This window comes from Halichoerus grypus, chromosome 9 (assembly GCF_964656455.1).
Source record: "Halichoerus grypus chromosome 9, mHalGry1.hap1.1, whole genome shotgun sequence".
Classification (NCBI taxonomy): domain Eukaryota; kingdom Metazoa; phylum Chordata; class Mammalia; order Carnivora; family Phocidae; genus Halichoerus; species Halichoerus grypus.
Genome location: NC_135720.1, coordinates 104,337,589 through 104,356,360, shown reverse-complemented (window position 1 = coordinate 104,356,360; position 18,772 = coordinate 104,337,589). Strand labels below are relative to the sequence as shown.

General features: G+C 38.6%; 1 protein-coding gene across 4 annotated transcripts in view; it reads right to left on the bottom strand.

Annotated features, from left to right (window-relative positions):
* Positions 1-18,772, bottom strand: part of SUPT3H (SPT3 homolog, SAGA and STAGA complex component) — a 540,470-nt gene that overhangs the window by 58,278 nt on the left and 463,420 nt on the right. The window contains exon 12 of one of the 4 annotated variants that reach the window (XM_078055280.1): positions 16,424-16,743. The exons of the other annotated variants lie outside the window; for them this stretch is intronic. Within the exon in view, the coding sequence (XP_077911406.1) occupies positions 16,483-16,743 (261 nt within the window). The 3' untranslated portion in view covers positions 16,424-16,482. Of the gene's footprint in view, positions 1-16,423; positions 16,744-18,772 lie in introns of those variants that run through there. 4 annotated transcript variants of the gene reach the window in all.

The window sequence follows — 18,772 nt, the reverse complement described above, 5'->3', positions numbered from 1 at the left end:
AAAAAGTACTTCTGGAATTTTTGCCAAAATTCCAGCATGTATACCTTTTCCTTTGCCAACTGTGTGAATACTATGATGATGGTTTTGCCATTGAGATACTTTTAAATGATTTAAATAAGGCTAAAATTTTTTGAAAATTTAATATACTCCTATTAAATATTTTTATAAAAAATATTCACTATTCTAATGTCTAATGCCCATCTAGTTGCCAATATAAAGAATGACTCTTACTCTGTGCACTTTCCATCTAGACCTACACTTGACAAATACATATATAACTTGACAAATCATAGGAGTTGGCTACCATGTGCAACTATTGTGGGTACTGTGTTAATTTGTGAGTATATCCAGAACCTTCACTTAGTACATGAAGAAAAGGGCTGGATGAGTTACTCTGCCCTTTGTCTTACTTAAAAGCTTCTCTAGCTCAAACCCTCCCCTTTCTTCTACTCAAGCAGTGTCCATCTAAGACTCTGGTGGCAGCATAATCCTCAGACCTTTATAGCATTCAACAGCAAGTGCCTTCTTTGGGGGTTGGGAGGAGTGTAGAATATATATGAAATTTACACATAAAATTTATACAAAATTTTGCAATTTTAACCATCTTTAAATGTATAATTCAGAGGCATTAATTGCATCCACAATATTGTGCAACTACCTTCCCCCAAAATTTTTAAGCTTTTCAAACAAATGCTCTATACCTGTTAAACAATAATTCTCCCTCTCCCTTGCCCCTGGAAACTTCTTACTTGCTGTCTCTATGAATTTGGCTATTCTAGATATTTCACATAAGTGAAACCATACAGCATTTGTCCTTTTGTGACTGGCTCATATCATTTAGCATAATGTCTTCAAGGTTCATCCATATCGTAGAGTGGGGCAGAACTTCATTCCTTTATATGGCTGTATGTACAGACCGCATTTTGTTTATCAGTTCATTAGCCCTTGACTTTTGCTGAAGGCGCAGTGTGGAGAAGTGGGGTCTGAGTGGTGCTTGTTATAGGAGGTTCCCTGTACAGTGTACTGCCCCACGCAATGCACTGCCACCGGAGATTCTCGATTACTCCAGCTGTTGTGTTCCCCTTTGTCTCTGAATTCCTGAAGCACCTGCAGTTAGTGAACTTTAACATTTATCTCCAGTGAGTTCCTGTTGTTTGCCCTCCCCACAATTAAACTCCGAACTCCCTTCCTGTCTTCAGGTGTCTGTGCTGGTGGTTCCAGGGAAGGAAACGAGGAGCAGCTCTCAGGGTGCCAGGGACTGTGTCAGGTGGTGGGGGGCTCAGGAAGAGCCACGGTTTTCCTTCCTCTTCTCTCCAGTGTCTCACATGGCACTAACCACATACCAGGCATTCAAAATAGCTGCTGATTGATTCCTTGGAGAACGACTTCTTCCCAATAAAATAAGTGAAATGCTCATGACCTTCATTCGTCCTTGCCCATCAGGGGAACGGACTTTGTTGGCCAGTGAGAAGTGAACCCTCAGGAACAAGAGAGAGGCCTCAGAGAATCTGGTTTCCTGATGATACATGGGGCAGGGGCTTTCTTCTCTTTTTCTTTCCCTTTCCTTATTTCCATCTGCCTACGGAGCAGAGTCACCATCCTTCCAGCCGACAGTGTACATCAGGACACATGTCTGGGCACTAATTTCCCTTTGTTACCATCCTGAGAATTCTTCTGTTTTTCCAAAGGAAAGCAGAATCAGCCTCTCTGTGATGTCTGCTTGAATTCTCCTACAGCTAGAAAACATGTAAAGCACTATCTTCAAACTGCAGCTGTCCAGTGATTTTACTTGGCCATATAGCACAAAATACTCTATGCTGGGAAATGTATTTCTTAATGATGCGAGAGAGAAGCTCCTCACTGAGAATGCAGACAACTACCATCTGTACTGGAACTGACGTATTTCATGGCAGTGCATGAGGTTGTTACCTAAGGAGAAAACAGTTCTTCCAAACTGGAAAACACGATGTCTAGACTCTTCCTCACTGAAGGCCACGCATAAAAATGTGTCTGAAACTACACAGGAGCACGTCACTAAGAAAGATACTTCTAGCAGAAAAACTACTTTGTGTCTCGGAGAACACATAAGCATCTAGCAAATAGACATGTCTTAATATCCAAATAATTCTGTTATCTTGGGTTCCTCAAATCTTGTTGTCCAAGTGGTTATTTCTGGTGCCTAAAGTCTTTCAGACGAAAGCTTTCTGAATGAATAGTGATGATTCAGTGCCACCTCTACCACAGTGTGGTTTCATATTTATAACTATTGTCATTTAAAAACATCTATTAACTATCAACTTTAGTCCTCATTTAAAGTTTTGTTTGATAGCTCATAAAATAGCCACATTGACTAAAACCTGACTTCGTCAAGTACCATTACAAACAGTAATTTTCTAGAACAAGGCTACTTCCAGAGCCCAACAGTTGGCTATTGTTCTCCCAGATAAAACAAAAACAAAAACAAAAACATATGCAAAAAAAATAACTTGCTATCAAGAGGAATTATGAAAACAAGATTGGTTTCTGTGATAAAATAAAACTGTGTGAATTGAATGTTTTATAAATATTATCTAATTTCCTAAATACCACTCCACAAAATGATCGAAGAGTGATGATAAGAGATCAGCTTTGGAGCCTTGCAACCAATAGCAAAGTTCCTTCTACTGGTTGAGTATGTGGAGTTTGTTCTCGGTGCTGAAATGCCGAGTGTAAACAAAGGTCAATCAAGGCAACAGGTGCATGTTAGCGCCAATTATGGTTTCAGCATGATGCTAGGAGCTGAGCTTCATACTTTTCCCAATATGCTAAGATTCGACAGTGTGTTTGGTACATAACTCCCCACTGAACATATTCATTTTAAAACAGATACTGCTCATGATGTAGCTTATTTTGCTTTAGATTATAGAGGAATCAATGATAAATGCTGGATGGTAATATTGAACCAACCACATCATTCTTTTTTGCTGCCCTGTAGTGATCTATAAGCTGTTTAATCATAGGAGTGGAAGGTCCATTTATACAGGGCACACCAAGTTCAGGGGACCTAAAGCTGATTAAGGAGATTAAAATTGGAAACTTTGTCCATTGGAAACTTGTTCTCTCTTAAGACCATCATTCTGTCCATCTGATCAACCATTCTTCCACCTTTACGTTGAACTCCAAATAAGCCAAAAAACACTGTACTTCGCTAAGGGAGATGCTAAGATGGTTAAAACATGGGTCACTGGTCTACCTGAGGATAGGTCCTCATTAGGTTTGGATCAGACCAGGAAATAAAAAGTATCTTAGAGAAAGTGGGTCAAAGTTTAGGATTTGACTCAAAAGGAGAAAACAGTTCTGAGAAAAGTCAAGGAAATAAGAAAGAGATGGGATCTGGACTCCCACAGTGCCCTGTATCACCAGGAACTCCCTGGGCCTACATTTACCTGTTTCTTTTCTAGAGAAAGGGTTTTTTCATCTAGACTTTGCCTCTAAGAGGAGGATGGGCACTCCAAAGCTGTCGCAAGGTTAAAGTGGAGATAGTGACAAAATTTTCCCAAGCAAGTATGTAAGAAACACTGTTACTAAAATTAGGAAGGACTTCAGAGAGTTTGTTCATATGACATTATATTTTTCTTTCCACTGAGGAGAAATAAAGAAGAATATTCAAATTTAGGTTGGAAGAAAGCTGTGTGACTATCGGATGCTGGAATAACCTGAGAATAGAGATGTCAAGTTAAATTCTTAGGAGATTTTTGGAAACCATAAATTCTCATTTGTCTTGAATAACTTAAAGATCCTGCTAAAATGGACCAAGAGAATGGACCAAAGATCATACTACTGACTACCTTAAAGTATCATCACCAAACAATTTTGTTGAATTATGAATCCTCTTGCCTAGGTAGATGAAATATTAAATTGTCTCATGCGTAAAAAATAAGAGGACAATGACTGTCCACTAACAGAAGTTTAGGAATCAGTAAAAGTTGGAGTAGGAAACATTTGTGGGGAAGGGTCTTTCCCTGACCCACAAGCTGGAAACTTATAATTAAAGTCCATTTGCAATGTACTACATCTTTCATTCTTTCCTTACAACCTAAAGCTTCCAACTTCTCGAAACTCCCGTTCCTGGAAAAGCTTTTGGCAGTCACTTTTGCAACCCACAATTTCTGTGGCTTTTCATCTGTTCACTGTATACTCTTTCGGCATCTAAGCCTCACTGCCCATATGTGGTCAGTGATGCCACCGCCACTGGAAGTAAAACAGTCCTCAGCATGGGCCTGTTTGCCCACACAAGGGCAGAAATGTGGGGCAGGAAAGGAGCCAAGCATTCATGGATCTCAAGATATTGTGAAACTATAAAGTTACACATTTTATACATGTGGAAGTGGACGCGGAGACATTAGAGGGGATTCTCTAAAGGCTACGAAGACAGCCAATCAATGGGTTTGGGTCTCCATCCCACACTCAGAGGTCAGGTTGAGACTCCTTTTCCAATTCTTAGTAAAAAGGCCTTCTTCTTTACTTTTGAATTCTATTAGGATAATAATGATTTTAAAAAGAAAGCATTCTTTGCATTTTTGGGGAGCATGTTTTATATTTTAGCACTGTGCTAGGAGCTTTCAAGTGTTATTGCTAAATATTTACTAAAAATTGCTAATTTTTACAAGTGATTACACTGTAGGCTCCAGCAAGTCATCAGACTCAAAACTCTTGAGAAGCCATCAAAGACAGTAGAATGTTAAATAATGCAAAGAGTATCAGTGAAATTTTTGGTTCATTTAAGACCATCTTTGTATATCTATTTATTTAGGATACTAATAATGGTACCGCCTTCTAGGTTGTTGTAATGATACACATTTAAAACCCTTAGAAAGCTTTAAAAGGGGCCCTATATACAGGTGTGTTTGCATGTACACGCACATACATGCACTCACACAAATAAGTTATAACTATCTAAAAGACTGTGTGTGTGTGTGTATTTTTTCTCCTTTTAATAAAAGTGCCAACTTAATGCAAATACCACACCCACGTCTCTGGCGCTGACTTTCTAACAGCAGCCCCACCTGTAACGCTTCCTGGAAAAGCATGTCGGTCCCATGACTGACGAAATCACGCGACTATGTCTGACGCACTCCTGCGACACCTTTCACCTTGACGGAACACAAGGAGCTCCAAGTCAATCTTTAGGAGTATAAATGACGCCGCCCGAGTCTGTTGGAATATATACCTCCAGGCTTGGGAGGACCACGGCCAAGCAGCCTAGAAGTTCTTTCCTTTGCTTACAATAGTTTGTGAACTATGGTACTGAGATGTGTGTGATCGTAAGTTGTTTTAAATGCTTCCACGCCACTGCAAGCACAATCATGAAATCGAAAAACACTCCTCTACCACTGTATAGAACAGAAGAAGAGCAGTTCTTTGCAAAGCTTGCTTAAGTGAGATATTTGAGTGTTTAAAACCTTCTTCAAAAACTGTATCAATCATGTCATGCTCTCTTAGCACAACACTGACTTCCTTATTAGCAAATTCACTCTGAGTATTAAGGTCACCCTCGGTGGTGATAGCCGGTAGCCCGTTCCATGGCCAATGAACTCCTAGAAAATGAGTTCAAAACGACACATCATTTTGTCCCACACTCTTAAAACTGAGCTCTTTAGGATCTCTCTTTAGAAATATGAAACCCCTCAAAACCACTACCACAAATAACCCACATTTTAAATAACTACCAAGCCACCTGCTTTTCTCCAGAAAACACCATAAGCCTCACAAATTAGTAAAACTATGTAAAGCCTACAAAGTCTCTATCTTTGTGATGAGGTTTACTGATTTTGTTTGAGACTCTATTTCTCCTTTTCTGAGAAATGAAAAGTCCCCACCACAGATTCAGTTCAAGGCACAGACTTATTTGAAAAAAAAAAAAAATCTCATAACAGAAGTGGATGCCAAAGAACACTTCTTTGTCACTTTGGTCTTGACTTGGCATCGTGTTTCAGGTGGTATTCATTTGGAATAGAGAGATCGATGACATAACATGTCCAGTCCTCCTCTATAAGTGGCTTTACTCGAAGTGGGTAAGGGCAGACAAATATAAATTCATCTGTCCATAGGCAACCAAAAACATACCAACTCATCTTGGAGTAATTTAACCAATAGGATGATTTAGAGGACAGTGCAGTGGCACCATTTTTGGAAGGTAAAAGCTTAGCAGAAGGAACATAAATCAAAGGTGACTGGCAGGTAAGGGATATATGCAGCCATCAGCCAAACCATGTGCACACTGGCACAGATTCAATAAGATCATTTATAACATTTTCAAGGCAGGAGTACACAAAAGGGGGTCTGGTGCTAACTAAATCCACAGATAGCTTACATGCCACTGAAATAAACACTTCCAGATGCGGTGTACAAAAACCTTTCACAGAAAGAAATGTTTTCTTTCATAAATCTGAAGGAGGGGCTCTTAGTGAGGAAGGGCAGAAAGTCTGAAATCGAGACTGAGCCGCTTCTGGCCTGCAAGTGCTTGCTGAGGTGGGGCAGTTGTGCGGGCAAGGCTGGGCTGCACACAGCGGGCCTCCACCGAGAGGCATCGCCGCGACTTCTGTGCAACTAGGGAAAGCACGCGAACAGCGTATCACTCCATCGGTCCTCAAAAATCTGGTGTCGGAGTCAGTGTTGCTCTCCATCCTTATAATTTCTTTTTTTGGGGGGTATGTGTGGTGGTAGAGATGATGGGTTCACACAAAGATGAAAACTGCTAATCAAAGTTTAGAAAAATGATGCTTTGCAACTTACACTAGCACAAAGCTATTGCAGGCATGGCTTTCATGATGAAAACATTTTTGAAATCTGGTTATAGTCATCCTTCAGGAATGCATGACCGAATTCATTAATGGCTTAGAAAGTCAATTTGTTCATAAAAAAGGCATAATAATGTGCGGGACTTCCTGGTTATAACACTCCCAGAAGTTCAAACAGAAAGCTAGAATGTCTTTTTTATTTTATTTTTTCTTTAAGTTCAGGTGATCTATGCATTGAGCTCCCCACCCACCCTCCAGAAGGCCCCTTGAAATTAGTTTCCTTGTTGAATCTTTAAACTTAATGCAAATTCTTTGTAAGCAACTGAGCACTTATTCCTGAGAATATTTTTGTCTGTTTTATGCACTGACCTAAGTTATAAACGTGTCATCTTTTATTCTTCTTTCATTTGGGGTCTTGTTCTACTTATTCTTGATGCCAAATACCTCTTGAATAGATTCTATCTTCTCTGGTGTTAATGTTCTGCCTTAGCAGAGACTTCTCTGGCTTCTTGCTTACAATACCTAGTTGGCCTCTGTGCCTATTCTACCCCCTAACCCTAGTCCCTCCTCTACATCATCATCTGAATTACTTTTCTACTATATGGATCTGTTCATATCAACCCCTTGCTCCCAAACTCTCAAATAGTCCCTTGGTGACCGTATCAGTTGTTAAAAAGAAATTTTCCAAACAAATCTTCCTCAGGACCCAATGTATATCAGAGATAAAAATTCATCTGTATTACTTAGAGAAAATGCCTTCTTCCTTGCACAATGTCTGCACAATAATCTGGGATTTCTGCAGAGCACGGTTAGGTAAGTGTTGGCCTATATCATAAAGTCTAGCTAAACTGGCTTGGAATTCAAAGTCCTCAAACTGTCATCACCCCATCTTTGAGGCTTCATCTCCCTTCAAGGTACTCCAGACTCGGTTCCTCAACTCTGCCTAAACAGTCAGACTGCTTTCATACATCTAGCCTCCCCCCATACCCTATTTTATTCCTGCTCTTTAAAAAAAAAAAGAAAAGATTTTATTTACTCATTTGAGAGAGAGTACAAGCGGGGAGGTGGGGCGGCCAAGGGAGAGGGAGAAGCAGACTCCCCACTGAGCAGGGAGCCCAATGCGGGACTCGATCCCAGGACCCCGAGATCATGACCTGAGCTGAGGCAGACGCTTAACCGACCGAGCCACCCAGGCGCCCCCCTGCTCTTTTTTCTGCCTGAATTATCTTTTCAAAATTCTTACTAATTTCTCTTAGCTCTGTTTCATAAGCTTGGTTCAAAGGTTAATGGCCCCACAAAGCTTCCCTAACTTCCTCAGGCAGATTGTGCTCTCCTTCTCTGTACCTGAAGCACTTTGTCCAAACTTCCAGTTGCAACACCAGTCACATGCACATCTCCTTCGCTGTGTTGGAACACCCAGTTACCTCCATGTTCCATACCCCCACTTCAACAGATTTCTAACACAAAACTTGGGAAGTGTTTATTGAATTAATAAATGGAGCTATCAGAGCTGTAGGGGTCTGAGAACATGTTAACACTGGTTCTTCTACTTCTCAATGGTGAGTAGTTCAATTGTACAAATATGGATTTTGCCAAATGGACTGTTTTTACTTTGTCCAAACTCAGAAGGCAAGTGCTGTCCTACGTATGTGAAGTATGCTGTCACCCTAGCAGGAAGGCACGTGCTTTGAATTGGTTTTCCAGCAGTGGTGGGTGACAGATGGACTCGTACTAGTACAGAGTCTTGTCTTACCTCCTTATTCTTTTTTTTTTTTAACTTTAACCATTTGTGAGCTGGTTGTGAGTGAAAGATATTGCTTGCCATCGAAAACTGAGGGTATTTTACCCACATGAGGATCAACCCCTATTACACTGTTTTCTTCAGACAGTGATTCAGAGAAAAGCACAGTAGAGCCCAGGCTAGTTTTCTCTTCTCTTCTCTTCTTCTCTTCTCCTTCTCTTCTCTCTCTCTCTCTCTTTAAAACACTGAAGGCTTGCTTGGATGAGGAGTGCTTGTCAGCTATAACTTACTTATTAGGCTCTTACCTAATTAGTCTAGAATACAGGAATAGGTGTTTTAGGTTAGATCAGGAATGAAGAATTAAATCAGAGCCAAAAACGTAGTTTCTAACTTCTCTACTGGAAACTATAAAATCTGCACAAGTGTTTGAATTGGAATTGACAGGAACCTGTAGGCCAGGCTGTGAACTTCTGGAGCCAGAGAGTCAACTCAAATACTCCCTCCCTGGTATTTCCATCAGGGGCACAGCTGCCCAACTGTCACCTTGAATGCACCTGGGCAAATTCAGAGCCTGACACTGGGCTCTGCCCTCATGACCTCTGCCAACTAATCAGCCAAAATATTTCCAGATCTGGAGAGCCTACTCCACATTTTGGGTATATGCCCAGAACTGCAAGTGCACTCCAATCAGGTGGGAGAGCCTATCCAGGTGCCAGGGCAAGAATTAACATCTGACTGACATATGGGCCGTGAATTTTCTCTTCTCACAGCTTGGGGTCATGCAGAGGCAGTGTGTGGGGGTGGAATATTTGATCTGTGCATACTTAGCCTAGGGGATTTGGTTTAAATCAAATTATAATTAAAATACCAGTTAGGAAAACAAGGCATAATTATTTTTTTCCTGCATATTTTTTCTACCTTGGATATAACCTTAAATACACGTTGGGTACAATAAAAGCTAGGTATCAGTTTCGTTTTGGGAAGGTGTAAATTTTCCACTTAAAACAATCCACTTATTATGTTGTGGGATTAACTCTGCAACTACATCAGTAAATTAAATGACAGATCAATGATTATATTTGTGAGACTAAAGTCTGTAATACTACTTAAGGAATCATCAAAAAGTAAATCATCTCCAGTTCAACAGGCTCTCATCATGGCTGTGGGAGGGGATTTTTGTCACACTATCAATAAAACAGTACACAAATGTTTCACTTAAACAAAACACACTTATGAATGTTAGATGTTTCTGGCAATGGCCAATAAGCAATGTGTTTTAATAAAACCAATGTGCTCTTTTCTAATATTCACACCCAGTCAGATATAAAATATTAATTGAAAATTTAAATAACATTTTTGCTAGGTGAACATGAACAACTTAATTTACTGAAGCTGTACGTCTAACTCAATATATATAATCTTCTTATGTATTCACAGACTTAAAAGAAGATTCTTGCCATTTTTAGAGTATAATTTTTAAGTTTAGAAATATCTGAGCTGAGGTTAGTTCCTCCCAACTAATCCTTTTGCTGCTTTCATGAATTTATGAGTTAAAAGAATCCTGTGATTTTTTTTTAAAAGAAAGAATAATTTCCTTTTGGGAGTCACGCTAAATATTTTCCCACTCTCTCTCCACTCCCTCAGAAGACTGCAAAAACCTAGAAACTACAATAACACATTCAAATCTCAAGATCTGGTCCTTTTAGAATATTCTGCTCAAAGAGTTTCTCTTTGTTGTCAATTATTCCTCTTTTTTTTTTTTTTTAAAGATTTTATTTATTTTTTGACAGAGAGAGAGACAGCGAGAGAGGGAACACAAGCAGGGGCAGTGGGAGAGGGAGCAGCAGGTTTCCTGCGGAGCAGGGAGCCCGATGCGGGGCTCGATCCCAGGACCCTGGGATCATGACCTGAGCTGAAGGCAGACGCTTAACGACTGAGCCACCCAGGAGCCCCGATTATTCCTCTTTTCTTGCATTCATGTTTGAATTTTTCCCCCATTATCCAAGATACAGCCTGCCTTTTACAATAAATAGAGTTATGCATTAACTTCTTGAACTACTTCAATTTTTGAAAGTCTTTGAAGGACACGAACTTGGAGAAAATACACAGGGCTGGTTAGGGCTCTCACCTTTCATTTCTACTTTGAACATGTCCCCCCGCCCCGTTAGAGAATACTGGTTTTCTCCTTTTCAAGCTGTGTTCCTGAAAACTCTAGTAGGATTCTTTGAAGGATTTCCAGGAGCCTCATAATGTTTGATTTGAACGTCCATTTACGATTTCTGCGCTACTCAAAATAAAGTTCTGTCATCTCATGTTTTATATTTGAACTTCTTGTAAATGTTTTGTTGATTAGCAAGTCATGTCCTGGAATTTGGGCTTCTTAGTTTTATTTTTTGATATTTAAAGCAGACCAGATAAAATATTCCATATACAGCTGTGCAAGTTTGAGTACATCACTTTAGAATCTATACCGCGTGCTGAACCAAATTCGAGGTCTTTACTGCTGACATAGAAGTGAAGGCAGAAAAAAGCAACATGTGTTTGAATAATAACTATTTACTGCAGAGACAAACTAGTTGTTAATGATAGCAGAATTTTCAAATTGGAACTGGACAAGTCCTTATAGACAAATTCGCTGGCTGCCCCAACTTAAGGTATTGCTGTAGATAGAGGGGTTCAAATGAGAGAAGATCTTGTTTTACTTCTCCTCCCTTTCTGTCTGATGATTAAAAAAATTAACTGAACAGCTTTTACAATATAATGGGACTGTGCCACCTCTATCTGGCGATACAGAATTATGATGCTATGCTTGCAATAGCAGAAACAGTTTCATTAATGAAGTTCACCAAATGAGGATTCAATGGGCAAAGCAAAATAAATTTGACCCTGAAACTTTAAGTAAATATTTGTCAGAGAAGGGTCGTCAGGTGACCGAGATTTTCTTTATGACATTGAGACATTAAAAAATATTTTCCAGAAATCCATGAAGAATTACCCTGGATTAGAAATCCATATATTAATCTTCTTTAAACATTACCAGTTTAAAAGTGTGAGTACTTGTTAGGTATTGTTAATGAAATAACTTTTTATTTTATTTTATTATGTTATGTTAGTTACCATACATCATTAGTTTTTGATGTAATGAAATAACTTTTAAGCAAAAAATTCTAACTATTTTTCTTTTGGGCCAAGACTATTACAGGCCTGTGTAGAACATCAGTAAAAATTGCTAGGATATAATATTAGAATGTCACCTGTAACTTTGTTTTTGAAACACCTTCACTTTTCTTAATGAATGAGATTTTAAGAGTGGATTTTTTAGATATACAGATTTTTTGAAATATGAAGAAGCCCTTTTCTTTTTTTTTTTTTTTTTTAAAGATTTTATTTATTTATTTGACAGAGAGAGACACAGCCAGAGAGGGAATACAAGCAGGGGGAGTGGGAGAGGGATGAAGCAGGCTTCCCGTTGAGCAGGGAGCCCGATGCGGGGCTCGATCCCAGGACCTGGAATCATGACCTGAGCCGAAGGCAGACGCTTAACAACTGAGCCACCCAGGCGCCCCTGAAGAAGCCCTTTTCTAATGGAACATCTTTTTTTTTTTTTTTAAAGATTTTATTTATTTATTTGACAGATAGATACATAGCGAGAGAGGGAACACAAGCAGGGGGAGTGGGAGAGGGAGAAGCAGGTTTCCTGCCGAGCAGGGAGCCCGATGCGGGGCTCGATCCCAGGACCCTGGGATCATGACCTGAGCCGAAGGCAGACACTTAAGGACTGAGCCACCCAGGCGCCCCTCTAGTGGAACATCTTTTGATACCTCTTGGAACACTTGTCTTCTATACAATGTAGTTTAGAAAATATGATCTCATATTTTCAGGATAAGACCACTTAAAGAGTTAAGAACAGAGACCATTCTGCAAAGAGGAAGTTTAATGAGTAGGATTTGTGAGAATTCACTGAAGCTCATGGTCCCAGGGAACCACAGACTATTCCTGTCCACAGATAGAGTTCTAGTACCTACTATGTAACTTTAAGCTAGCTACTTAATTTTTCTCTAAATCTCAGTTTTCCTATCTAGCGGGGATAATTAACACTCATCTTGCTGTGTCTTGAGCAAGTGAAAAGTTTCTTCTGAAATAGTACATAAATTATCTGGTCAACGAACACTTGCTTCATATTCTAATGATTTTCTCTGCCAAACTCTTCCAACGACTTTATTCCTACATTTCAAACATTCTCTCACTAACTAATCCTAAACTGAACATTGTGTTAGTTGAACCATATAAAATTTCTGATAGTCAACTGTTTTTCACCTAGAGAAACTGCAATTTCATATAATTTGACATAATGAATTTCGTCACTGGAATCCCCCCGCCCTATTTCAAAATTAAAAACCACTACATTAAAAGTTTCACAGTGTATTCTAGAGAACACGGACTTTTAGTTTATTCTTATATGATAAATATGATAAATATGTTACTTTATTTCTCAGAATCAGTAGCCCACAACTATAAAAAGGTATGTGGCTCCAAGGATAGATTTCACTTCCAAAAAATTTATTGAGAAGATTTTTGCTTCTAGTCAAAAACACAAATATTTAAGACTTCTTACCCAATTTATCCTTGGTATTTACATTTGGAAATTATTCTAATATTTTGTGACATTTCATTTTCCAGGTTGAACAAATAAAATGCTGACAAATCTAATATAATCATGATGTAAGAATTATGCACGAACGTCTAGATCAAAATAGTCAAAGCAATCTGCTATGTCGCTTTTGTTTTTCAAAGCCTAATGTGAGGAATTCCTAAAGGCAAGTTCACATTTTCCATACCTCTCTGTCTGTTTCCAACAGTCTTCAAGAACCAAGGATATGAGAGCATCCCTAGCACCCATAAGAGATCTCCCCACATCGAAGTCAGTGGCCAGAGTAGAGGGGCAGTCGACTGAGAGGGAGAGGTTAGATTCCAGGGTCAGCCCTGTTGCTCACTCACAAGGTGCCTTTGGGTGACTGCAAAGTTTCTCTGAGGCTGAGACTCACTGGCTTTCACAAGTCTTAGCCAGCTTTAAAATACTGTGTAAGACTGATGAATCATAGACCTGTACCTCTGAAACAAATAGTACATTATATGTTAAAAAAAAAAAAAAAAGAAGAAGATAGCAGGAAGGGAAAAATGAAGCGAGGGAAATCAGAGGGAGAGATGAACCATGAAAGACTGTGGACTCTGAGAAACAAACTGAGGGGTTTAGAGGGAATGGGGGAGTGGGGATGGGTTAGCCCGGTGATGGGTATTAAAGAGGGCACATAACTGAATGGAGCACTGGGTGTTATAGGCAAACAATGAATCATGGAACACTACATCAAAAAATAAATAAATTAATACATTAAAAAAAATAAAATGTATTAAGAGAAAAAAAATACTGTGATTCTGTCTGACAATTTAAGGCAGCTGAATGGATACTGAAGCACAACTTGCTTCTAGGGATGCACTGAAGGTATTATATAGGTTAATGACCATGCTTAAATAAGCAACTTTATTGTCTCGCTATTCTAGTTCAATAGAAAGTCACCTGATAACATGCAAGCTCACAGGGGTTAACAAAGTTTTCTAGGTGAGTATCACTCAGGAGAAACTAAAATAGATTTAGGCATTACACACTGGATTATGTCATCTCACCCAGTGAACAGTTTCCTTTTTCTGGCTTTCAAAATTATACACCTGATTTTATATCAGCCATTTAGAGCACTTCCCATTGAGAGCTGGGATTGAGCTTCAGAGTAAGTAACCATGGGCACCACCCACTGCTTGTAAACAGTGAGGATCTAGATAAAACACATGTCTGACCTTCTTCTGTATGATAAACTATCAGTACACTGGGTTACTCTTTGGAGTATTTTCCCTAAAAAACATTTCATTCACAAAAATTTTATATGCTTTTTCCTTCTAAACATACACAAGTAAATTCCAAGAATATTTTTTAAAAAACCATTACCAAAGCATTTCAATTTTTAGGCTGAGAGAAGAAAATACTCTTCAAACAATTAAATACCAATTAATTTTCTGATAGGACAATTCATTTAAATCTTTTGCTATACCTTTTATTGGGGGGCCCTGATACCCTTCTTAAATTAAGTTTTATTTACCCTTCACTATTCTATATTTTCTTAATTTTCTAACATACCAGTGCTACTTTCAGTAAATGAAAAAACTAATAAGAAATTAAGAAGTCAGTAAAATGAAAAAAAATTTAAAAATTGAGGCATGAACAGACACTTCTTCAAAGAAGACATATAAATGGCTGACACATGAAAAAATGTTCAACATCACTAGCCATCAGGGAAATGCAAATCAAAACCACAATGAGATACCACCTTACACCAGTTAGAATGGCAAAAATTAACGAGACAGGAAACAACAAGTATTGGTGAGGATGTGGAGAAAGGGGAACCCTGTTACACTGTTGGTGGGAATGCAAGCTGGTACAGCCACTCTGGAAAACAGTATGGAGGTTCCTCAAGATGTTAAAAATAGAGCTATCCTACGGCCCAGCAACTGCACTACTAGGTATTTACTGCAAAGATACAGATGTAGTGAAAAGAAGGGACACATGCACCCCAATGTTCATAGCAGCAATGTCCACAATAGTAGCAATGTCCATATCTGTGGAAGGAGCCGAGATGCCCTTCAACAGATGAATGGATAAAGAAGATGTGGTCTATATATACAATGGAATATTACTCAGCCATCAGAAAGGACGAATACCCAACTTTTACATCAACATGGATGGGATTGGAGGAGATTATGCTAAGTGAAATAAGTCAAGCAGAGAAAGTCAATTATATGGTTTCACTCATACGTGGAACATAAGGAATAGCGTGGAGGACCACAGAGGAAGGGAGGGAAAACTGAATGGGAAGAAATCAGAGAGGGAAACAAACCATGAGACACTCTGGACTCCAGGAAACAAACTGACAGTTACAAAAGGGACGGGGGTGAGGGGATGGGGTAACCATGTGATGGGTATTAAGGAGGACATGTGCTGTGATGAGCACTGGGTGGTATACGCAACTAATGAACTGTTGAACACTACATCAAAAACTAATGATGTACTTATATGTTGGCTAACTGAACATAATAATATGTTAAAAAAAAGAAAGCTTCTATCAAACAACATCTTTCTTCATGAAGATAGAACTGTTTTCTAATGTATGTGTGGATGCATAAAGAAAACACCAGATATTCAACTCTGAGAAACAAGTCTAGGTAGACAGCAACTTACCCCCAACGTCTTCCTTTATGAAGATAGAAGCATTTTTCAAAGGATGTGAGCAAGAAAAAGATAAATTGAGGCAATAATTTATTTAAAAAATTATCACCAACTTTGATATACTCATCAGTCTGAGATTTTTTTCAATAACTTACACAAACATATAAACTTATATAAATTGAATTTGATGAAGCATTATAAACCATGCCATTTTTCCCCCTTCAGATTTCTGTTTCATAAGAGCTAGTATGCAAAATCTAGCTAGTATGCAAAAATGGAGTGGCAACTATGTACATTCAGTTACTGAGACCTTATTTTTAAGGTGATAATGTGATAAAAATCCATTAATGTTCTTCAACCATTACCAATCCTCAAAGTAAAAATGAACACATTTATTCTCAGGAACAATCATCTTTAAATGATATTTAAATTTTAATGGTAAAAACCATTAGTCTGATAAGAAATCACATTATTATTCAAGTTTTAGTTTCTTCTGGGATTACAAAGTAAAGCCTCTGTGTTTTTGTGTGTGTCTGTGTGGCTGGGTGGTGGGGCAGTGGCTTCTATTTCAGTCTGTTTGTATTCCTATTTGAGACTTTTTAGAAAATATACTACAGCTACTACTACTACTTCCAATATTATTAGTATAATTTATTAAGAGCTTATCACATGTCACCCAAAAAACCAAATTATCCAGTTAAGAAATGGGCAGAAGACATGAATAGATATTTTTCCAAAGAAGATATCCAGACGGCTAACAGACACATGAAAAGATTCTCAACATCACTCATCATTAGGTAAATACAAATCAAAACCACAATGAGATGCCACCTCACACAGGTCAGAATCGCTAAAATCAGCACCACGGGGAACAGCAGATGTTGGCAAGGATGCAGAGAAAGGGGAACCTTCTTATACTGATGGTGGGAATACAAATTGGTGCAGCCACTCTGGAAAACAACATGGAGGTTCCTCAAAAAGTTAAAAATAGAATTACCCTATGATCCAGCAATTGCACTACTAGGTATTTACCCAATAGATACAAAAATACTGATTCCAAGGGACACATGCACTGTGATGTTTATAGAAGCATCATCAATAACAGCTAAATTATGGAAAGAGCCCAAATGTTGATCAATTGATGAATGGATAAAGAAGATGTGGTCTATATACACAATAGAATATTACTCAGACATCAAAAAGAACGAAATCTTGCCATTTGCAACAACGAGGATAGCGCCAGAGTGTATTATGCTAAGTGAAACAAGTCAGTCAGAGAAAGACAAATATCATATAATTTCACTCATGTGTAGAATTTAAGAAACAAAACAGACAAAAAAAAAAGAGAGGCAAACCAGAAAACAGACTGTTAACGATAGAGAACAAACTGACGGTTGCTGGAGGGGTGGTGGCTGGGGAGATGGGTTAGATGGGTGATGGGAATTAAGGAGGGCACTTGTTGGGATGAGCACTGGGTGTTATATGTAAGTGATGAATCATTAAATTCTATTCCTGAAACCAATATTACACAATATGTTAACTAACTAGATTTTAAATAAAAATTTGAAACAAAAACAAGCAAAAAGAGCTTATCAGATGTCAAGTTCACAGTACGCCTTAAATTCTATCATAAGGTATGTTCTATTATTACACCCATTTTACAGATGAAACTGAACCATAGAGAGGTTAAGAAACTTCCTTAATGCTACTTAGCTAGTAGGTGGCAGAGTTGGGATCTAAACCGTGGTCATTTAGCTCTAGGATCAACAGTCAATCACCACACGATATAACTTCTGTAAATACCAGCTACTCTGAGTGCAAGGACAACATAAGATGACAAGCGTCAAAGTCACTTCGGACATCTGAGGATGCATATGTACTCTAAAATAATGACTATAAATCACAGATTCTGAAGTGATTTTCAGAATTATAGGAAAAATAAACAATAGGTAAAAAAGTAAGATTAGTTTTTAAAAATGTTTTTCAGTATGTGTATACAGAAAGTCAGGTATATAGGGCTGGGGACAACTGCAAAAGTATGCTTTAGGGAGCAGATTCTGGAGCTGGGCCTTGGTTCCATCATTTAGTCTAATTAATAGCTTAACATCAGAAAAATTACTTCAATCCTCTAGGTATGATACTTTCTCTAATTTTCTGCATAGGGTTGAGAATGAACGAGAACACAGAAAAGAAAGCAATCACCAACTAAAAGCATTATGCTAAACACAGCCCTGCTCTAACTGGCTGAGTGGAGACGGTGGCTTACAAGTGTCTCCACCACACGCACGTCCTCACAGGCAGGGAGCTGATGTTTTGGCTCTCCGCCCCTTTCCTCTCTGTGCCCCCAGCTACTCTGTGCAAAGAGCCTGTGCTCTTCTTCTCACCTCCACCTAACAGGGCTTCAATCATTCTTTTCTTCTATCATTTCAACTAATTCCCAAGGCGAAGAACTCACAATTCTTTATGCCATGAATTGTAGTTCTGAAATTGATCAAGTTGTGATTTTGTATAAAATTATGCCAAAAGTCATAATATGGTAGAAGACAGAAGGATGACTCACTAAAAGCAGATTTTTACTGGTTTACTGTTGATAAATAATATCGACAATATTGTGCAACCTACTGGTTGTTATTTTAATTCTCCAAATCAATTTCCAATTATTGGCAATTGCTACATACGAATCAAGTTTGGATATTCTAAATTAGATGTCACATCTATATCTACACCAGACAAGCACTTTACATTTGGAATGACAAGGTACATAGACAATCTCTATGTTTCATATAGATAAACCAGTCGTTCATGAGTATTTTAGTTTACACAGGAAACGTTATTCTGGAGGTAACTGAGCTCAGCCTTTCTGTATGAAAATTTAGGTCTCAATCTATGGTTACTATAGAGGCAGTCCACATGCCTCCTCTCTTCTTACAAGTTGCAGCTCAAAGCCTAGGTAGCAAAGAGTCCCTAGTGCAGCATGAA